Source organism: Sphaeramia orbicularis, chromosome 17 (genome assembly GCF_902148855.1).
Source record: "Sphaeramia orbicularis chromosome 17, fSphaOr1.1, whole genome shotgun sequence".
Classification (NCBI taxonomy): domain Eukaryota; kingdom Metazoa; phylum Chordata; class Actinopteri; order Kurtiformes; family Apogonidae; genus Sphaeramia; species Sphaeramia orbicularis.
In genome coordinates, this window is record NC_043973.1 from 42,483,017 (window position 1) to 42,501,911 (window position 18,895).

At 40.8% G+C, this 18,895-nt stretch overlaps 1 protein-coding gene and 1 long non-coding RNA gene across 9 annotated transcripts in view; both read left to right on the forward strand.

Annotated features, from left to right (window-relative positions):
• Positions 1–18,895, forward strand: part of carmil3 (capping protein regulator and myosin 1 linker 3) — a 116,801-nt gene that overhangs the window by 59,389 nt on the left and 38,517 nt on the right. For all 8 annotated transcript variants that reach the window (XM_030160940.1, XM_030160938.1, XM_030160945.1 and 5 more), the window contains exons 21-23: positions 7,012–7,184; positions 8,223–8,291; positions 10,781–10,874. In XM_030160940.1, coding sequence (XP_030016800.1) covers positions 7,012–7,184; positions 8,223–8,291; positions 10,781–10,874 — 336 coding nt within the window. The remainder of the gene's footprint in view (positions 1–7,011; positions 7,185–8,222; positions 8,292–10,780; positions 10,875–18,895) is intronic.
• On the forward strand, positions 2,863–4,093 carry LOC115437649 (uncharacterized). The gene is made up of 2 exons (XR_003937961.1): positions 2,863–2,899; positions 3,963–4,093. It is a non-coding gene; the product is annotated as an uncharacterized LOC115437649 (long non-coding RNA).

Below are 18,895 nucleotides of genomic sequence, written 5' to 3' on the forward strand. Positions count from 1 at the left end.
AAATTCACCAAGTTCTGCCTCCTTCCTCATTAATGACAGTCTTGTAGTGTCACTGGAAAGGCCTCTGGTGAACGAATTCCTCCCCCTGGTGGATTATCTGTGTATTGCATGTATCTAATTGCATACATCAGGTTTTTCAAGACAAAAAATATCACACTGATCATGTAGAGGGCTTCAAAACTCATGTATCAAATATGGTACATTTGGCGTTACAGGGTTAAAAAGCCTTTATAAGGTATTAAATTTCTCATGGTAAGTCTTAAGTTATCTTCCAGCCGTTCCAACCTGAAATTAGGAACCAATTATGTTCAACTTTGCAGATCCCAGTGAGAAATGACTGTGAATGGTGGGAATCAAGGTGCTGGAGTAAACAAATACATTTTCCTAAATTCATTTTTGTTGGTATGGCTGTGAAATGAGCATTAAATTCTGTTCTAAGTAGTCTTAAAAAGGTCTGAAAAAGTCTTAAATTTAGCTTGTAGAGACATGTAGGAACCCTGTAATTACATTTAAGTGCAGTGATTTTGTTTATTTATTTTTCTACTGCAAAGATGTAAACACAATTTCTGCAGAATATAGAAACAAACTGACAATATTACCAGGAACATTAACCCATAAAGACCCAAACATCCATCACCGACCAAAACCATCTACTGATGTAAAATGTTTAATACCTGTTGATCCACAAATTCTATCAATACATGTAAATAATTATTGTAAAATGCAGTTTGTCATCTTTTCATGGTCATCAGATATGACCCATTTGGATGTTCAGCGGCTCCATAGTTACCATGGAAACACCGTCATCTTCTACAACATTGATTCACCAAGAAAACATATTTAGTTTGATTGATGACAGTAGATGGAGACACTTGTTTTATGTTCAATTAGTGATAAATTTGGCTGAAAAAGTCATTTTTTCCCCTCTTTTCCCTGATTTTGATATGAGAATTCTCAACTTTCATGAACATCTTTATTATCAGTAAATGACATACAGGAAAATAGCTGATTTATACTGATAAAATACAAAATACAGAGGATAATATTATAAATAAATGGTGATAAATTGCTTAAGAAAGGTTAAATATAGAGAAAAGTTAATTTGGGAATGAACATAAAAGTAGCAATGGATCTTTATGGGTTAATACATTGTTTATTTCATATTAACAACAAAAACAGCTAATACACGATTGTACCATGTTTAAAAATTTGGACAACCTACACACTCAGTACTTGGTAAGATTCCTCTTGGCAGATATTAACATGCAGACACTTTTTTTAGTCAGCTAGAAGTCTTTCAAGTCTTATATTTAGGATTTTCTCCCATTCTTCATGTGAAAGATCTCTAGTTCTGCGGTGTTCTTGGGTCGTCTTGCATGCATGGCTCTTTGAAGACATACTCAGATTTTCAATGATATTTAAGTCTGGGGACCGTGAGGACCATTCCAAAGTGTTTAGTGACTCTTGAAGTAGTCCACGGTGAAATTTGAAGTATGTTTCAGACAGAGGTGGCAAAAGTACTCACATTTAGTACTTAAGTAGAAATACAGCTACTTGTGTTAAAAAATGCTCTCGTAAAAGTAGAAGTACGGATTCAACTCTTTTACTTACTGTAAGTGAAGCAAGGCAAGGCAAGTTTATTTGTATAGCACATTTCAGCAACAAGGCAATTCAAGGTGCTTCACACAGGACATTGAAATAAAAGAAACAAAAAGAAACACATTTAAAACATTATAAAAGAAACATATAAAAGGTGATTAAAAACAGCGAGTAAGAAAACAACACATTAAATCAAAATAAAATAAAATAAAATAAAAATAAAAACACACACATATTAAAGTAAGAGTTGCAGTGCAGAGTTTCAAAAGAGAATATAAAATTTAAAAAGTCAAAAGCCTTTTAGTCAAAGGCAGCAGTGAACAGGTGAGTCTTGAACCTGGACTTAAAAGAACTCAGACTCTCAGCAGACCTGATATTTTCTGGTAGTTTGTTCCAGATATACGGAGCATAGAAACTGAACGCTGATTCTCCATGTTTAGTTCTGACTTTGGGAACACAGAGCAGACCTGCACCAGATGACCTGAGTGGTCTGGATGGTTCATACTGGACTAGAAGGTCTCTAATGTATTTTGGGCCTAAACCATTCTGTGCTTTATATGCTAGTAAGAGAATTTTGAAGTCTATTCTCTGAGAGACAGGGAGCCAGTGTAGAGACCTCAGAACTGGGCTGATGTGGTCCACTCTCTTGGTCTTAGTGAGGACTCGAGCAGCAGCATTCTGGATCAGTTGCAGTCGTTGAATAGACTTTTTAGGCAGACCACAGAAGATACTGTTACAGTAGTCAACTCGACTAAAGATAAATGCATGGACAAGTTTTTCAAGGTCCTGCTGCGACATCAGTCCTTTAATCCTAGAAATGTTCTTGGGGTGATAGTAAGCTGACTTTGTAACTGTTTGTATGTGGTTTTTAAAATTCAGGTCTGAATCCATGACAACACCCAAATTCCTGGCCTGGTCTGAGGTTTTTAACTGAAGTGACTGGAGCTGCATGCTGATTTTAAGACGCTCCTCCTTGGGTCCGAAAACGACTACCTCAGTTTTTTCTCTGTTTAACTGAAGAAAGTTATGGCCCATCCATTCAGATATTTGCTCCATGCATTTACCCAGTACTTGTATGGGGCTATGGTCACCTGGGGACATTGAAATGTAGAGCTGTGTGTCATCTGCATAGTTATGGTAATCTAAGTGATCTAAGTGAGAGTAAAAAAGTACAACTTCTCAACTGTAATAAAGTACGAAAGTAAACTGTAAAACTATATTTTTTTGCCATGAATGAAACAATACTTATTTAACCAGACAAAATCATAAAAGTTTCTATTTTCTACTTCCACAGTGAATGGTACTGACCAGAGTCCTGCACCAGGTCGGGTATGGGCATGGGTGAAATTAAACAAAATGCAGGCAGGTAGCGGGCAAGGAAGTGAAAAAATAAAAGAAGATTCATGGATAAAAATAATTTTCAGGACATTTAACGATGATGATCATCTAATTTGACTGTTGTTGATCTACAGCTGGTTTGTTTTATTTTGAAGTGAGCTTCACCTCTGTTTATGTCCAACCAAAAACATCATTGAGCAGCACAGATTAGAGATTTATTGATGGTGTGTGTTTTAGCCAAAAAAAACCGCCCTTAAAAGTGACTTACTGTGTAGACAATGTGTTTAATCATGGGTCGAGTCGCGGTACTCAGCTTTAACGTACAGGCAGAAAAGTTTGGAAAAAGTGGACCCATGTAAGACTGGTACTGAACCTGTACTGGACTCTGTTACTGACCCTGTGCAGGACTCTGGTACTGACCCTGTGCAGAACGCTGGTACTGACCCCCCTGTGCAGGACTCTGGTACTGACCCTGTGCAGAACGCTGGTACTGACCCCCCTGTGCAGGACTCTGGTACTGACCCTGTGCAGAACGCTGGTACTGACCCCCCTGTGCAGAACTCTGGTACTGACCCTGTGCAGAACGCTGGTACTGACCCCCCTGTGCAGGACTCTGGTACTGACCCTGTGCAGAACGCTGGTACTGACCCCCCTGTGCAGGACTCTGGTACTGACCCTTTGCAGAACGCTGGTACTGACCCCCCTGTGCAGAACTCTGGTACTGACCCTGTGCAGAACTCTGGTACTGACCCTGTGCAGAACGCTGGTACTGACCCTGTGCAGAACGCTGGTACTGACCCCCCTGTGCGGAACTCTGGTACTGACCCTGTGCGGAACGCTGGTACTGACCCTGTGCAGAACTCTGGTACTGACCCCCCTGTGCGGAACTCTGGTACTGACCCTGTGCGGAACGCTGGTACTGACCCTGTGCAGAACTCTGGTACTGACCCTGTGCAGAACTCTGGTACAGTCCCTGGTCACAGCCTGTGCTCCTTCTCTCCTCCACGGATTTTCCCTCTGAAGAGTCGTATTTTACATACTGTCACATCCATTTAGTTTGAAAAATTAACAAGCCTATTTTGAGAATGTATGGAGTATAAAGTACAGATATTTATGCAAAAATGCAGGGAGTAAAAGTAAAAAGTTGGCAGAAAAATAAATACTCAACTTCAGATACCTAAAAAATCTACTTAAGTACAGTAAAAAGGTACTTATACTCCGTTACTTCCCACCTCTGGTTTCAGATCATTACCGTGTTGTTGAATCCATCGTCTATTATGCTTCAACTTATTTGATGATGTGTGCAGTATCATTCCTGAGTTTGATAAATCATTTTCTTTTTTTTGGTGGTTTTGATTTTCTGTTTTAACCACTTTACAACCACTCCTCTCCAGGAGTTTTCTTGGTCTTCCGTATGGACCTCCATAGTTTCCCTCGACTGCCAACTCTTAATTATTTTTCACACTGTGGAAACTTCAAGCTGTAAACTCTTCACTATCTTCACTATATAGCATTCTCCTGCACTGTGGGCATCAACAACTTTCATTTTCCACAGCTGCTTAGAGGAACCCATGGTTGCTGAGTGTTTGCTCATGGTTTGAAGAGTCAAAGTATTTACAAGCTTTGAAACTGGCACCCGCTGATGATTGTTGACATGCCTAGGGGGCTAATTAAAATTTCAAACTCATATAAAGCATATTGTATAAAGAATCTGAGACATAGGACCACTTAGGGTGCCCAAGTTTTTGCATATGCCACAATTGTGTTGATTTATGAAACAAAAAGCAACTAGCATTAGTGTTGCTGGTAATCTCGTTTTTCTATATTCGATTGAGACTGTGTTTGCATCTTTTCAATTTAGCGCAAAAATTGATTTTTTTAGTATATTTTTGACTTCCTAGGTAATGAAAGCAGATATCCTGAAATCCCTCTCTATTTTTTCTTTTCATCATATGTGTGAACAAAATGAAAAAATAATTTTGCACCTTGCTTGATCGTATGTTCAGATCTATCTACTGAAAGTGTATGCAAAATTGTGTGTATTTAATGAGATGATGCCTAATTTGCATGATTAAACATACAAATTTCAAAAACTTATACTTTTTTTTTCATACATCCATAAATAATCATCTGAGGAAGTTTCATGGTGATATCTATTAATTTAAAAAATTACCCTATTCCCCTGTAGTGTCTCACTTTAACAATCACCACATTATACTTAAACTACTTTTCCATCCGTGCCCATGTTGGCGCTTCATCTTAGTGTTGTATAACTACCACACCTATGTTGGAATGTTAAGGGTTTTTTTTTGTTTTGTTTTGTTTTTTTGTTCATTTCAAATATGCAACAAACATAAAGTAATCGTACTTCAGTCCTTAGAAATAAAACAAATTGCAATAAAACATGAAAAGCGTATACATGTACATGAAATTAAAATATGACTTCATTTGCATATTCAAAAGGGAGTGGGAGGAAGTATAACTTATTTAATTCCACCCCTTCGCCACACAACCGTCTATCTTGTAGCTTCCACAGCATAATGTATGTAAAATCAATTCCCTTGGATCTTTTGTAAACAGTTAACCTCACTTATCATTTTCACACACACATACATATACACATACGCACCTATTTTGACATTACAGAAAAATAAATAAATATATATATATATATATATATATATATATATATATATATATATATATATATATATATGCATACATACATTCTTGAAGGCAACACAGAATGAATACACAATGAAGTAAACAATTAAATAAACTGAACAACAGCAATCAAACAAAACATAAACACACCAACAGACAGACAAAAAAAATAAAAACACAGTAACCATCTGGTAATACTCAAACACCTTAGTGCACAGGTGTCAAACATGCAGCCCGGGGGCCAAATCCAGCCCACCAAAGGGTCCAGTCCGACCCTTGGGATGAATTTGTGAAATGCAAAAATTACACTAAGATATTAACAATCCTTTTAGTTCAGGTTCCACATTCAGACCAATTCAATCTCAAGTGGGCAGGACCAGTGAAATACTATCATAATAACATAGAAATAATGACAACTCCAAATTTTTCTCTTTGTAAATTAGATTAGATTAGATTAGACTTTATTGATCCACACAATGGGGAAATTACTTTGTTACCATAACAGTACAAGACGTAACAGGCTGCCGGCATCCCCGGCGCCATAAATCTTGACAGAAGATAATAATGGAAAGCACAAATATAAGACATCATACAGTTTACACACAGAACACGTGGACACATGCTGGAATTTTTTCATGGATTTGAAGGGATTCGGGGGACAGTGTGGATAATTAGGCCGACTGCAGACGTCAAGTGGGGGGGGGGGGGGGGGGGATGGGGGAATGGGAGATGCATGAGCTGAGTCAGAATTGTGGAATGTGTGTGCGAAGATAAGAGACACCAGTGGGTTCGCTCTGTCCATAGTCCAACCTTCATGTAAATGTAAATATTTTCATGTATTTACACTAAAACAAAGCATAATTTCCCAAAACATATGAAAAACCTGAACAAATATGAACAACCTGAGACTTCTTTAGAGAAGTAAGTACAATTTTAACAAGATTCTGCCTGTTACTAAATGTTTTGTGCATTTGTAGATCCACTGTGATCTGTAAGTTATAATGTACACGTGTAAATGATAAACTGAGGCATAATATTGTTAAAATTACACTTATTTTTTCAGTTTGTTCATGTTATTCACATTGTTTGAAAGGATAGTTTGTAGATGTAAACATTTTCATAATGTAAATGTACTTTTTTTTGCTCTAAAACATAGAAAAAAGTTTGGAGTTGACATTATTTATATATAATTATGTTATTATTTTACTGGTTCGACCCACTTCAGATCAAATTTAGCTGAATGTGGCCCCTGAACTAAAATGAGTTTGACACTCCTGGGTTAATGTGTTAAGATTATGTTAAGATGTTTTATGATTCTCACTTTGTGGTCTCTGATGTGTGAACAACAGTTTAACCTTTGACTTAGTTAACCTTGCTCTATCTCTGTTTTACCTTCACTGTGTCTTCCAGGCCCTCCAGTCCCTGTCCCTGGCTGACTCTAGGCTTCGTCAGCGGGGCACAGTGCTGGTCAATGCCCTCGGCTCTAATGCGTGTCTACGAAAAGTGGACCTGAGTGGCAACAGCTTGGAGGACGCTGGGGCTAAGATGCTCAGCAAAGCCCTGCAGATCAACACGACACTCAGGTGTGTTTGTGTTCTTTAAATCTGCACTTTGATGGCAGCCCAAAAGGAGACATGGAGGGGGGGATTATGTTACAGATCACAGCATTCTTTTAAGAAAAAAAGAGTTTTAAAGGACAGATGAAAGAATAGGGTCAGTGAGAAAATTAATATGTTGGATATGGTTTTGACGAGAGGACATAGCGAGGGAACTGAGACTGAGGCAGAACAGTGAGTCAGATATTTCACAAATGGGTGGGGGAGAAGTAAACTATATAGGGGGTAAGTGAGTGGGTGGGAGGGAGGAAGGGAGGGAAGAAGAGGTGGAAAGAAATGGCCTTAAGGCATACAATGTAATGTACCACCTGAAATACTGCTGAGGGAAAGAAGAGAGTGAGTGAAGTATCAGTGTTTAAAAGCTTTTTTTTTTTTTTTTCACTTGGAGGAACGGCAAGCGTTTCGATATGGATGGAAACACTGAAAGAGGCAGAGAATGAGGCCATAAGAGAAAAAGAGGGGTTTGATGGGAACATTAAGATGGGGGAAGCAGCTGGATACAGGCGAGAGAGGGAGAAGTTATGAAGGGGCGAAAGTGGGAGACCACCTGGGGAGTGAGATTTGGGTTTTGCCGAGCGAATTTCTAGGACAGAATTGGGTAGAGGAAGATAGAGGAGGAGAAGATGGATGAAAGGAAAGAAAGGCTGAGGATGAGAATGAGTGACGTATTAAAGACACGAGCTAGACAGTGCTGAGTGTAGGTGGAGAATCTACGCAGTGAAATATGGCGAAACAGAAGCTCATTAGGCGCATGGCGTTTGTCCATGCTTTTCCGATGTTATGATACGGGTTGGTTGTTTGCAGGTAGCCAAAGAGTGTCCTAACAAGTTTCCCGTTAATAATTCTGACACATTTCTGCATGCTGCATGTCAAATAAGTTCTGTAGCTGCAAGAGTTTGCCTGTGTGTGTGCGATGTTGCACTGGGAGCTTTCAAAAGCAACCGATCATTTTCTCCTTCTCTGTGCCTGTCTCCCCTTATTTCCTGCTGGTTTGATCCCTCTCAGGAGTGTGACGTGGGATCGCAACAACACCACGGCGACAGGCTTCCAAGACGTGGCGAGAGCGCTGGAGCAGTAAGACACAACACACACACACACACGAGAAAAAAAATCGTTTGAAGAGGAATACACACATAAAACGGATCACTCGCACATCCATATGAAAGCCGGATAACCATCTCTGAGGCTTACTGTACAGTGTTTACTGTTACAGAGCATTTCATCAGTCTCTTGACGTGCTTGCCAGTCAAACATTTATTTTTTTTGTCTCCCCAATATCTGTAGTTGTGAATCTTACACTTAAATGTGTGTTTCTGTAAGGATGAATTTGCATATTACAAATTTGGAGTCAGCTGCTGTAAGCGCCCTGGGTGTTTTTGGGTTTGTTCCCGTTAACATCATAGTTATTTCTTTGCAGAGGTAATATAGTCTTAAAGGTAGGGTAGGAGATCCTGGAAAAACGGTTTGAAAATACACAATTCAAAAGTCCAAATCCCGTTCTTCAGATTTCCCCCCCAAAGCCACGCCTCCAGAGCACTGGATTGTACTTGCAGAGGGGGGAGGAGGGAGGGACAAATGGCAGTTGAGTTTGATAGACATATCAACATTAGGGATGCACCGATACCACTTTTTTCCAGACTGAGTACAAGTAAAAGTACTTACATTTGAGTACTTGCTGATACCAAGTCCCGATATGAGTACTTAATAATACCATCACAGTTCTTAGTTCCTTTTGTAAATGTGCTTTATTGTCGTTGTCAGTAGTCCGACTGGAACAAAGTGCTGCTACTGACATTTAATGTGTTGGAATGAGCGTTTCTCAATCAATCCACCAGGGGGCGCTGCTCTTAATTAACCATACTGGACAAATACCACGAAGAAAAGTTTTTTGAGAAGAAGAAGAAAGTCAGAAATAATAAACATGGAGATGACAGAGGTAGCACTAATGTGGATGCTAATGTTGGTATTGATATTGATGAGGGTAGTTGTCATAAATCTGTCGCTAGTTTTTCTCTAACTCACACAGTCGCTCTTTGAACAGATCCTCTATTTCCACGGTTCCCGGTGGTATTCTCCATCCGGGTACGCATCCGTGAGCACCAGGAAAATGGTTGGAATGTACACAGAGGATGGATAGAACGCTCCATCTGTATCCATTTGTGTCTTTAATGTTTCTTTTGTCACCGTCATTTATTTTGAAAAATCTCCACACTGCTGACATTACTCCTGCTGCACTTGCCTGCGAATGTCACGCTGCTCTAAGTGGTATCGGTGCAGATGTATCGGAGTACTTTTACGAGTACGAGTACAAGTACACAGGCTGAGTATCGGACCCGATGCCCAATACGGGTATCGGTGCATCCCTAATCATCATTCAATCATTTTGATGGGCCGGTTAAAGTGATTGGATGATGTTTTTATTAGTCCTGTCCGTTTCACAGGTGACTAAAATTTTTTATTTTTGTGTTAGAGCATTTAATTAAAGCTATACCTACCGATGTGGCATTTCTCACAGCACTTAGCAGAAGTTTGAACATGAACAACCCGCCTCCCTCCAAAGCCCCGCCCCCTTCCCTCTGCCTGAGCTCTGAGGCTCCTCCTCTCTCCTCCTCTCATCTGATGCACGATGAAAACGGAGGAGGAAGCAGAGGCGGAGATCCGGTCCGTTTTGGTGTGTCCGCGGACCCCTCCCTCAGTAATCAGATACATCATCCACCTGCCGCGGGCCCGCGGCTCCTGTTCCATCAGTAGACCTGGTCTGTGCAGTACTGGCTCAGTGTCTTCACTGCAGTGCCCAGGGGATGGGTGCGCGCACTGTGAACGTGCGGCCTCTGCGAATTTTCCGTGGACATTTGAAGTTTCATAGTCCATACAATTATCATCCTACATCATCTTACATGTGTGACACCATGTACATGTACCTGTATGAGTCCCACCGTCACAAAAGCTGAGCTTTACGCAGACCTGTTCAGTCCAGTACAGCTGACTTCTGGACTTTTATCTCCATCCTTCATTCATCAGACTCCCGTTCGTGCTCCTCAGTTGTCGTTTCTGTTCATAAATCCGTTTTTTCGCTTCCACATGTGCATGTCAGTTCTATCCAAACACATCCTAGACAGTAGACTGTGGTCAGTGACAGGAGAAGCAGTGTCAGTGAAGCGTCAGATTCAGAGGTACACATATTGGATGTGAGACGGAGAAAACGGATCGGATGCTGGACGGCCGTAATGGATGATTGACAGGAGGCTCAGTCAGGTTCAGCCAATTATTTTATTCGGACCGACTAAAATGATTGGTCAGACTTTTATCAGAAATATTTGAGAATTAAACATTTTTGAGTTTCAATACCTGGTGGATTTCTTTTCCATTTTAGTTTGACACACACTTATTAGGAGCATTTTAAGATGACAAAAGAAAAGTGTAAAAATGCCACATCATATGGTATAGCTTTAATTGGTTACAATGGGGGTATGAAGGGGAGATTTTAAGCAAAATATTCCAGGAAAACATCTCCTACCCTACCTTTAATATCTTCCCTTCTTCTTCTTCTTCTCTCTTGTTAGTAACTTCACCTTGCAGTACATGCCCCTCCCCCTCGGTGACATCAGTCAGGCGTACCGCAGCGCGCCAGAGAAGACCGAACAAGCTCTGACCAAGGTGAGGCCAAAAATGTCCCTTTATCCACTAAATCAATCCCATTATGTTATAAAGATTCAAGTGGCGAAAATGGGATTACCTCAAAATTAGGGTCAGATTGATTTAGAGGTTTGATGAATTGCTTTAATTTATTTGTGCATAAGAAGTAGGGAGTTCTAAAAAATCTTTGGTGCTGCAGCCAAAAAAAAAAAAAAATCACTCGTGAATGGCTTCAATGTGATCCACCGATGCTGGAGGACTGGCTGAAAATTGTTGATGAAATTCACAAAATGGAGCGTCTAACAGAAGAAACTCACAATCATATGCCTCCTTCAAATCACAGCTTAAACATTGGATGAAGGAAAAACAAGTCTGTGGCCATCAGTGTAGATTGCCCTCACTGTGTTCTTCTGTGTGTTTTTATGATGTTTTGCGTTTTTGTCAATTGTCTTTCTTGTCACCTGCCTAGAGACTACAGATGGAAATTAGCGCTGTTGCTACAATGTGACATATTTACAGCTGCAGTTGTTGTAGATATTCATTAATATGCACTGTCCCTAATAAATAAATAAATAAGTGCATAAAATAAAATAAATGAACATTTATGCTGAGGCTGCAAGCTGAACTGTACATTATACAATGGGGCAAATGGCTTAGTTTCTTTAAATACAATTAATCTGTGGTTTGTCTCATAGTTCTGTGAAATGCTATATAAACTGTTGCTCTAAAAATTAAATTAAGTAGGTAACTTGATTGCTCTTTCATAACTGTAACCGTCTTGGCCAGGACACTCTTGGAAAAGAGATTTTTAATCTCAATGAGGTTTTCCTGGTTAAATAAAAGTAAAATAAAAAAATTAAATAAATTATCGTTACTATTAGAGTGTGACTGTTATCTGTTGCTGATTGCTGTTTGTTACGTTCTGTATGACAAAATGATGATAGATAGATCGATTGATTGATTGTATCCCAAACTGGGGAATTACAGTGTAGCAGTAGCATGACACACATTAAATAACAATGTAATATCACAGCAAACTTGAGTGAAGACAAATATAATATATGAGTAAACGCTATACACTGTACACTATGAATTAGAAGTATAAAAGATCTGGGTAGAATCTGGATAATAACTGTAATGTGCTGAATAGAACTGAACTGTCAGGTGCAAAACAAGTTGAAATATTCCAACCGGGAATGTGCAAATGACACTTAAGTAGATCTCAGACCAGAGATGAGTTTATTGTACAGGGTTATGGCATGTGGCAGGAAAGATTTCAGGAACCTGTCCATTTGACAGTGGAGCTATTCATTCATTCATTTATTTGTTTTGAGCAGAAGAAAAAATTAAACGTTTTTTGTGTTCAAGGAAGTAATATCCGAACAAATACATTAATAAAGATGATCAAGACAAAATAGCAATTGCCACGTCCACTGGTAATAAAAAAATTTCAATATGTACTGCTCAAAAAGGAGTTATAGCTATAAATAACTAATAAAAAACTAAGTGTCCAAAAAAAAAAAGTAGGGAGTAAATGTAAACTTTTAATTGGATTTTGTCAAGAATATACCATATGTGCTGCACAGCAAGTTAAAGAAACTATGGGTAGATTGTATGTTTACTTGTATGTTGAAGGGTTTGTTTGTAGTGATGAGACCTTAGAGAATAATCACCATTCTCCAGCTCCCCTCAGGTCAGTGGAGCTTTATAATGAGTTTTAGCTTATTGTTTTATCGTACTCTCAAACACCTCATCAACATTGTTTTCTGGTGTGGCAGCCAGTTGATTTAATTAAAAAAAAAAAAAAAAAAAGCTCTTAAAATTTACTTAAAGCAACTCTCTGGTGTCAAAGCACAAAATAATTCTCTTGAGTTGCTGATGATTAAAACTAGAGCTAAAAGTACAGGGGATATTGGAATTCTATTAACTCACTGGGCAAAAGCAATTTTGGAAATCCATTTTCTGTTACTGTTGGAAAAGCTGTAGATAGGTGGTTCTACAGCAGGTTTCATCTTCTTTCCAAGTGCCAAAAATTAGTATTTGCAAGTTTCTCTTTCTAGTACTTCTTAGTCAAATGATGTATTCTTTAAAGGAGTGATATTTAGCTTTTTTTAAAATGGAATTATGCATTTTAAAACCAACTGTAAATGCTCTGCTTGGGTCTGAATTCTTCATTAATTCAACTCCACAGGTCCATCTTCAACCCTATTTCTGAGTAATGACGTGAGACAGGCCGTATTGAGCACTGGCCCTTTAAATGCACATGAGCCACTTCACGGCCCACCCCCTCCAGGTTGTTGACCGTGCGCTCTGTCTCCGTTCAGCCACTTGAGTTTGTTAATATAATTAGTGTCGGTGTAATTTCCAGAAAATGATTTTCTCAGGTGGCTATTTTGTAGATGTTGCTCACAAGATGAGTAACACAGTTAACAGCTGTATTTTTTTGCATTCCCGATGCGCGTGATGTCAGCGTTTGGACTAATCCCTTAATGTCGGACATTGAGTTGAATCCCTTGTACACGCTCGAGTCACGCTCGACTGGTAACTTTAGGTTTGGTCAATAGTCTGTATCGGGGTGTCCAATCCTGGTCCACAAGATCTACTATCCTGCATGTTTTAGATGTATCCCTATTCCAACACACCTGATTCAAATGATAAGCCTATCATCAAGCTCTGCAGAAGACTGATAATGACCGTCAGGTGTGCTGGAAGAGGGAAATGTCTAAAACATGCAGGATAGTAGATCTTGAGGACCAGGACTGGACACCCCTGGTCTATATAAAGGCAGCAAAGAAAACGCTGAGATGTTTTTGCCAGCTCAAAATGCCACGACTTATGATACAACAGAGAGATCGTGCCATTGGTACAGTATGTTAAGTACAGGTCTGAGTGTGAAGTCACTCAGTCACTCACTCTGCTAAAAGGCACCGTAGGTGGTTGACACAAATCCCATTACACACAGCGGACACGAACACCATGATGTCACCACCACCTAGCCGGTTTGGATTACTAAATGCACGTTCCATTGCCAATAAATCCTTCTCCCTAAATGAGCTTTTTACCAACAGGAACTTGGATGCATTATTCCTGATGGAGACGTGGCAAAGGGATGGGGAGTTCATTCATTTAAATGAACTGTGCCCTCCTGGCTGCTCTGCTGTTGGTCAGCCCCGCCCCTGTCGCCGGGGCGGTGGCCTTGCTGTAGTGCACCAAGACAAATACATATGCAGAGGGATGAGCACCGATGACTTTCCCTCATTTGAGTCACAAATGATCAAGATTGGCTCGTCCAGTGTGTTTTACTGTTTCTTAATCTACCGTCCCCCTGGCCCTGCTGGTGCCTTCTTAAGCGATTTCAGTGATTTCCTTACATCAATAATAAAACTGGAGAAGGTTTTAATTCTTGGGGATTTCAATCTGCACATTGATAACAATTCATCCAGCCCAGCAATGGAACTTTTAGCCATGACTGACACTTTTAACCTCAAACAACATGTATCTGGCCCCACCCACAAGAAAGGACATACCCTGGACCTGGTTTTCTCATTGGGCTTACACGTCACAAATGTGTGTGTTGAGGATGTCCACTTGAGTGATCATTGTGGTGTGTTTTTTGACTTATGTGTGCCTCTTGAGCCCAAGCCTGCACCTAGAAGGGCCAAGAGGAGGATCATTACAGAGTCCACAGCCCAGGATTTCCGTGCCCTGTTTAACCCTAGTCTTCTTAATGAGTGTCCCGATGTTGATGAGTTTATCCAGTGCTTTGCCACACACTGCAGCTCTATTCTTGACCAGGTGGCTCCCGTGAAAACTAATGTCACTCGTAAGTGGTGTTGTCCCTGGATAAATGAAAACATCTTAAACCTAAGGAGAACTTGTCGCAAAACTGAGCGTCTTTGGAAATCAACCCAGTTGGAAGTACACAGGTTACATCTTAAAGATCTCATAACCTCATTAAATAAAATGATTAAGGAGGCAAGATCCAGCTACTTCCACAAACTTATAGCAACAAACAAGAAAAACCCCAAAGTAATCTTTGACACAATCCAGTCCATTGTGTCCCCTGCTGTCCCTGCTGCCCCTGTGCTCTGTAAAGCTGACAGCAATGACTTCCTCAACTTCTTCACAGACAAGATCAGGGATATTAAACACAATATCCCACCACCCTCTGGCCGTCTGACCCTATCTGATCCCCCTCTGCAAACCTGGTCCTCTTTCGACCCTGTGACACTGGAGGACATCTCAGCACTTTTATCCAAAACGAAACTCTCCTCCAACTCTGCAGACATCCTCCCCCATAAGCTCCTTGTCGGTGTCTTTGACACTATTGGACCATGGGTCATAAAGTTTTTTAACCTGTCGCTCACAACTGGTTTGTTTCCCAGCTCCTTCAAACAGGCCATCATAGAACCTAAACTAAAGAAAACCACACTGGACCCCACAGACTTCAAAAGCTACAGGCCCATTTCAAAGCTCCCCCTATTGGCCAAAATCCTTGAGAAAGCAGTGTCTAAACAACTTACAGCTTTTCTGGAGACACACCAGATCTATGACACTTTTCAGTCTGGGTTTAGACAACGCCACTCAACAGAAACCGCACTATTAAAAGTGTCTAGTGACATCCTGATGGCGGCTGACTCCGGGAAATCCACGGTCTTGGTCCTGCTAGATCTCTCCTCGGCCTTTGACACAGTGGACCATACCATAATGATTGAGAGACTGAGGGACCTGGTAGGGATGTCAGGTCATGTGCTAGACTGGTTCTCCTCTTACCTGACCGGCAGAAGCTTCACTGTGTCAATAAACAACTTCCAATCTGACTCAGCGGATCTACTGTGTGGTGTGCCCCAAGGCTCTGTCCTGGGACCAGTCCTATTCTTACTCTATGTCCTCCCACTTGGCCACATTATCCGACAGTACAGTGATGTCTCCTATCATCTATTCGCGGATGACATCCAGATATACTGCTCCTTTAACTCCTCTGAGCCCCACAAACTGAGTTCCTTAATCAACTGCTTGTCAGAGCTGAAGCAGTGGCTAAATGATAACAGCCTCCAGCTGAACCCCAGCAAAACTGAGACCCTCATCATTGCCCCAGATAGTGCAATCCCAGGGATCAAACATCACCTTGGAGACCTGAGTTCCTCGGTAAAGACAAAATTGAGGAATCTGGGTGTCATCTTTGACCAGGACATGTCTTTAGAATTCTACTCCAAACACCTAGTCAAAAACTGTTTCTTCCACCTACGCAACATCTCCAAACTCAGATCTATGGTGTCCACAAATGAGCTCGAGATGATCGTTCACGCTTTCGTATCTTCTCGCTTAGACTACTGCAACAGCCTGTTTACATGCTTAAACAAGAAGGAGCTGGCCCGTCTACAGTTTGTCCAGAACTCTACTGCCAGGCTCCTGACCCGCACAAACAGGAGAACCCACATCACTCCCATCCTTAAATCTCTCCACTGGCTCCCTGTTCTATATCGTCTTCATTTCAAAATTCTTGTGCTAACTTTCCGGGCCCTACATGGCCACGCCCCTGCATACATTGCTTCCCTGATCCAGCCCTACAGCTCGACTCGTAGCTTGAGGTCTTCAGGACAGCACCTGCTGATGGTTCCACGCACCTGTTTTAGCACACGCGGTGACAGGTCTTTTAAAGCTGTGGCACCACGTCTATGGAATGACCTGCCTCTACACCTACGGTCCATGGACTCTGTAGAGAGCTTTAAGAAACACCTCAAAACCCTCCTGTTCAAAAAGGCTTTTTAGTCTCCCACCTGACCCAGGACCACCACCGACTGATTACACTCTATGTATTCATCATAACGTACTCCATGTGTCATCCCCCCCCCCCCAGTCTCTCTATATCTCTATCGCTCTCTCTTTTCTCCTCCTTTACTCTCTCTCTCTCTCTTTAACCCCAACTGGTCAAGGCAGACAGCCATCCTTCAGGAGTCTGGGTCTGCTCGAGGTTTCTGCCCGTTAAAGGGAAGTTTTTCCTCGCCACTGTCACCAATCACAAGTGTTTGCCCCTGAAGGATTCTGTTGGGTCTCTGTAAACTTAATTTGATTCTGATTTGAATTGATAAAGCACTTTGTGACTCTGTCTGTGAAAAGTGCTCTATAAATAAAATTTACTTTACTTACTTTACTTTACTTACTCACCGTCTGCTCTGTCATCGCAGTACAATCAGTCGTCTGAGTGATCGGATCCCTCAGGACAGAATCATGAGACTTGTCAATTCCATGTTTGGAAGCCAGAGGTGGAAACATCCAATACTGAATGATGACCCTTTCAATTTCTGAGTACCTGTATTCAGTGATTGAATAAACTTGTTAAGTTGATCACAATTTGTCCACAATTTGTCCACAATTTAAGGGGCGGCCATGGCTCAGTTGGTAGAGCGGGTCGTCCAATAACCGAAGGGTTGGCGGTTCGAATCCCGCTCTGTCCTAGTCAGTCCGTTGTGTCCTTGGGCAAGACACTTCACCCTCCTTGGCTCCAGTGCCACCCACACTGGTGTATGAATATTCGGTGGTGGTCGGAGGGACCGTAGGCGCAAAATGGCAGCCATGCTTCTGTCAGTCTGCCCCAGGGCAGCTGTGGCTACAGATGTAGTTTACCACCACCAGAGGGAGAATGTGAGCGCAAATGAATAATGGGTCAATAATGTAAAGCGCTTTGGGTGTCTAGAAAGGCGCTATATAAATCCAATCCATTATTATTATTATTATTATTATTATTATTAATTCATTCTCTAATGACCAATGCTTCCCTCTTTAATATGAAGGTAACCCCAAATGAACTAATTTAATACATCTCCAAATATACATATTATTCTGACCTGTGCGTTTTAATGGCGCTAAGTATACAACCGACAACTGAACATTTTAGGTAATCGGCTTGAAGTTTGGACATATTTTCAGTTTTTACTACAATCGCTGCTGCTGACAAACAATTACGGCGTACTCTGAGAAATGTTCGTCGGAAGTCTTGACCTTATATGTGCAAATGCCGTGGCGTAACTAGTTATAAAATGTAACAAATTAAGAAGGAATTGAAACGGGTTGTAGAAATCCACTCGATTTTTGTCGGAATGAATATAAAGATAGCTTTGCTGCTTCACCTTCATGACAGATTAAAGCCTCTGCATCTGCTACGTCCAGTATTATCCACAGTGTCCACAGGTTGGACGACAACCACTATGGTTTGTCTGAGACTTTGGACAGGTTTGTAGGTGTTTGTTGCATGATTATGTAGACAGAGATATTTTGTAAAATAAGGGAGGAATAAAATACCCGTATAATATCTTCAAATTCAAACTTTTTGAACTATTAGGGTCCCCAAATACACAAATAAATGGACCAAAGACTAATAAAAGTGAGTTTAGTAAAATATGACCCCTTTAAACAGCTACACAGCGAACATCATCCTGCAATCACAGTCAATTCTTTGTATGTTTTACTATTCATGTCTGGATATTATTCCCATATTTGAGTTACGACTTTGTATAATCCCCCTGCCATTGCATGTGACAGTAAACATACCGCTGTCAGTTTATAAAGATAAAGAGGTTTGCATAAATACTTGCAGTCGCTGTCACTTGTGTCTCATTGATATGACAGTGACAGTGACTGACAACCAGCCAGATATCACAAACAATAAATCTGTGCGCAAACAGCCAACATTAGTCAATATTTTCCAGCTGTAGTATCTCTTTCTGCCTGGGCATGGATTTCACTTGCACCTCAGATTATTGATGTCCACACACACACAAGTTTGAACAGGAAAGGTTCTCTGCTAACATCATTAGGCAGAGGAGATGCCAAAGTAGATGCCAAAGTAGCTCATCACCCTTTGCTAACTAAATACAGTCTCTTGCTTTGCCTGCAAGCTACACTTAACAGATCAAGTCTGTTTACCTGGCATGTCAGATTCCCATATCCCTGTTGGCACAGCTGTCAGCCAATCACACACTTTCCTAGAGGCACAGAGGCTAAAGGATAGATCCTCATAAACAATAAAAAGAACTATAGAA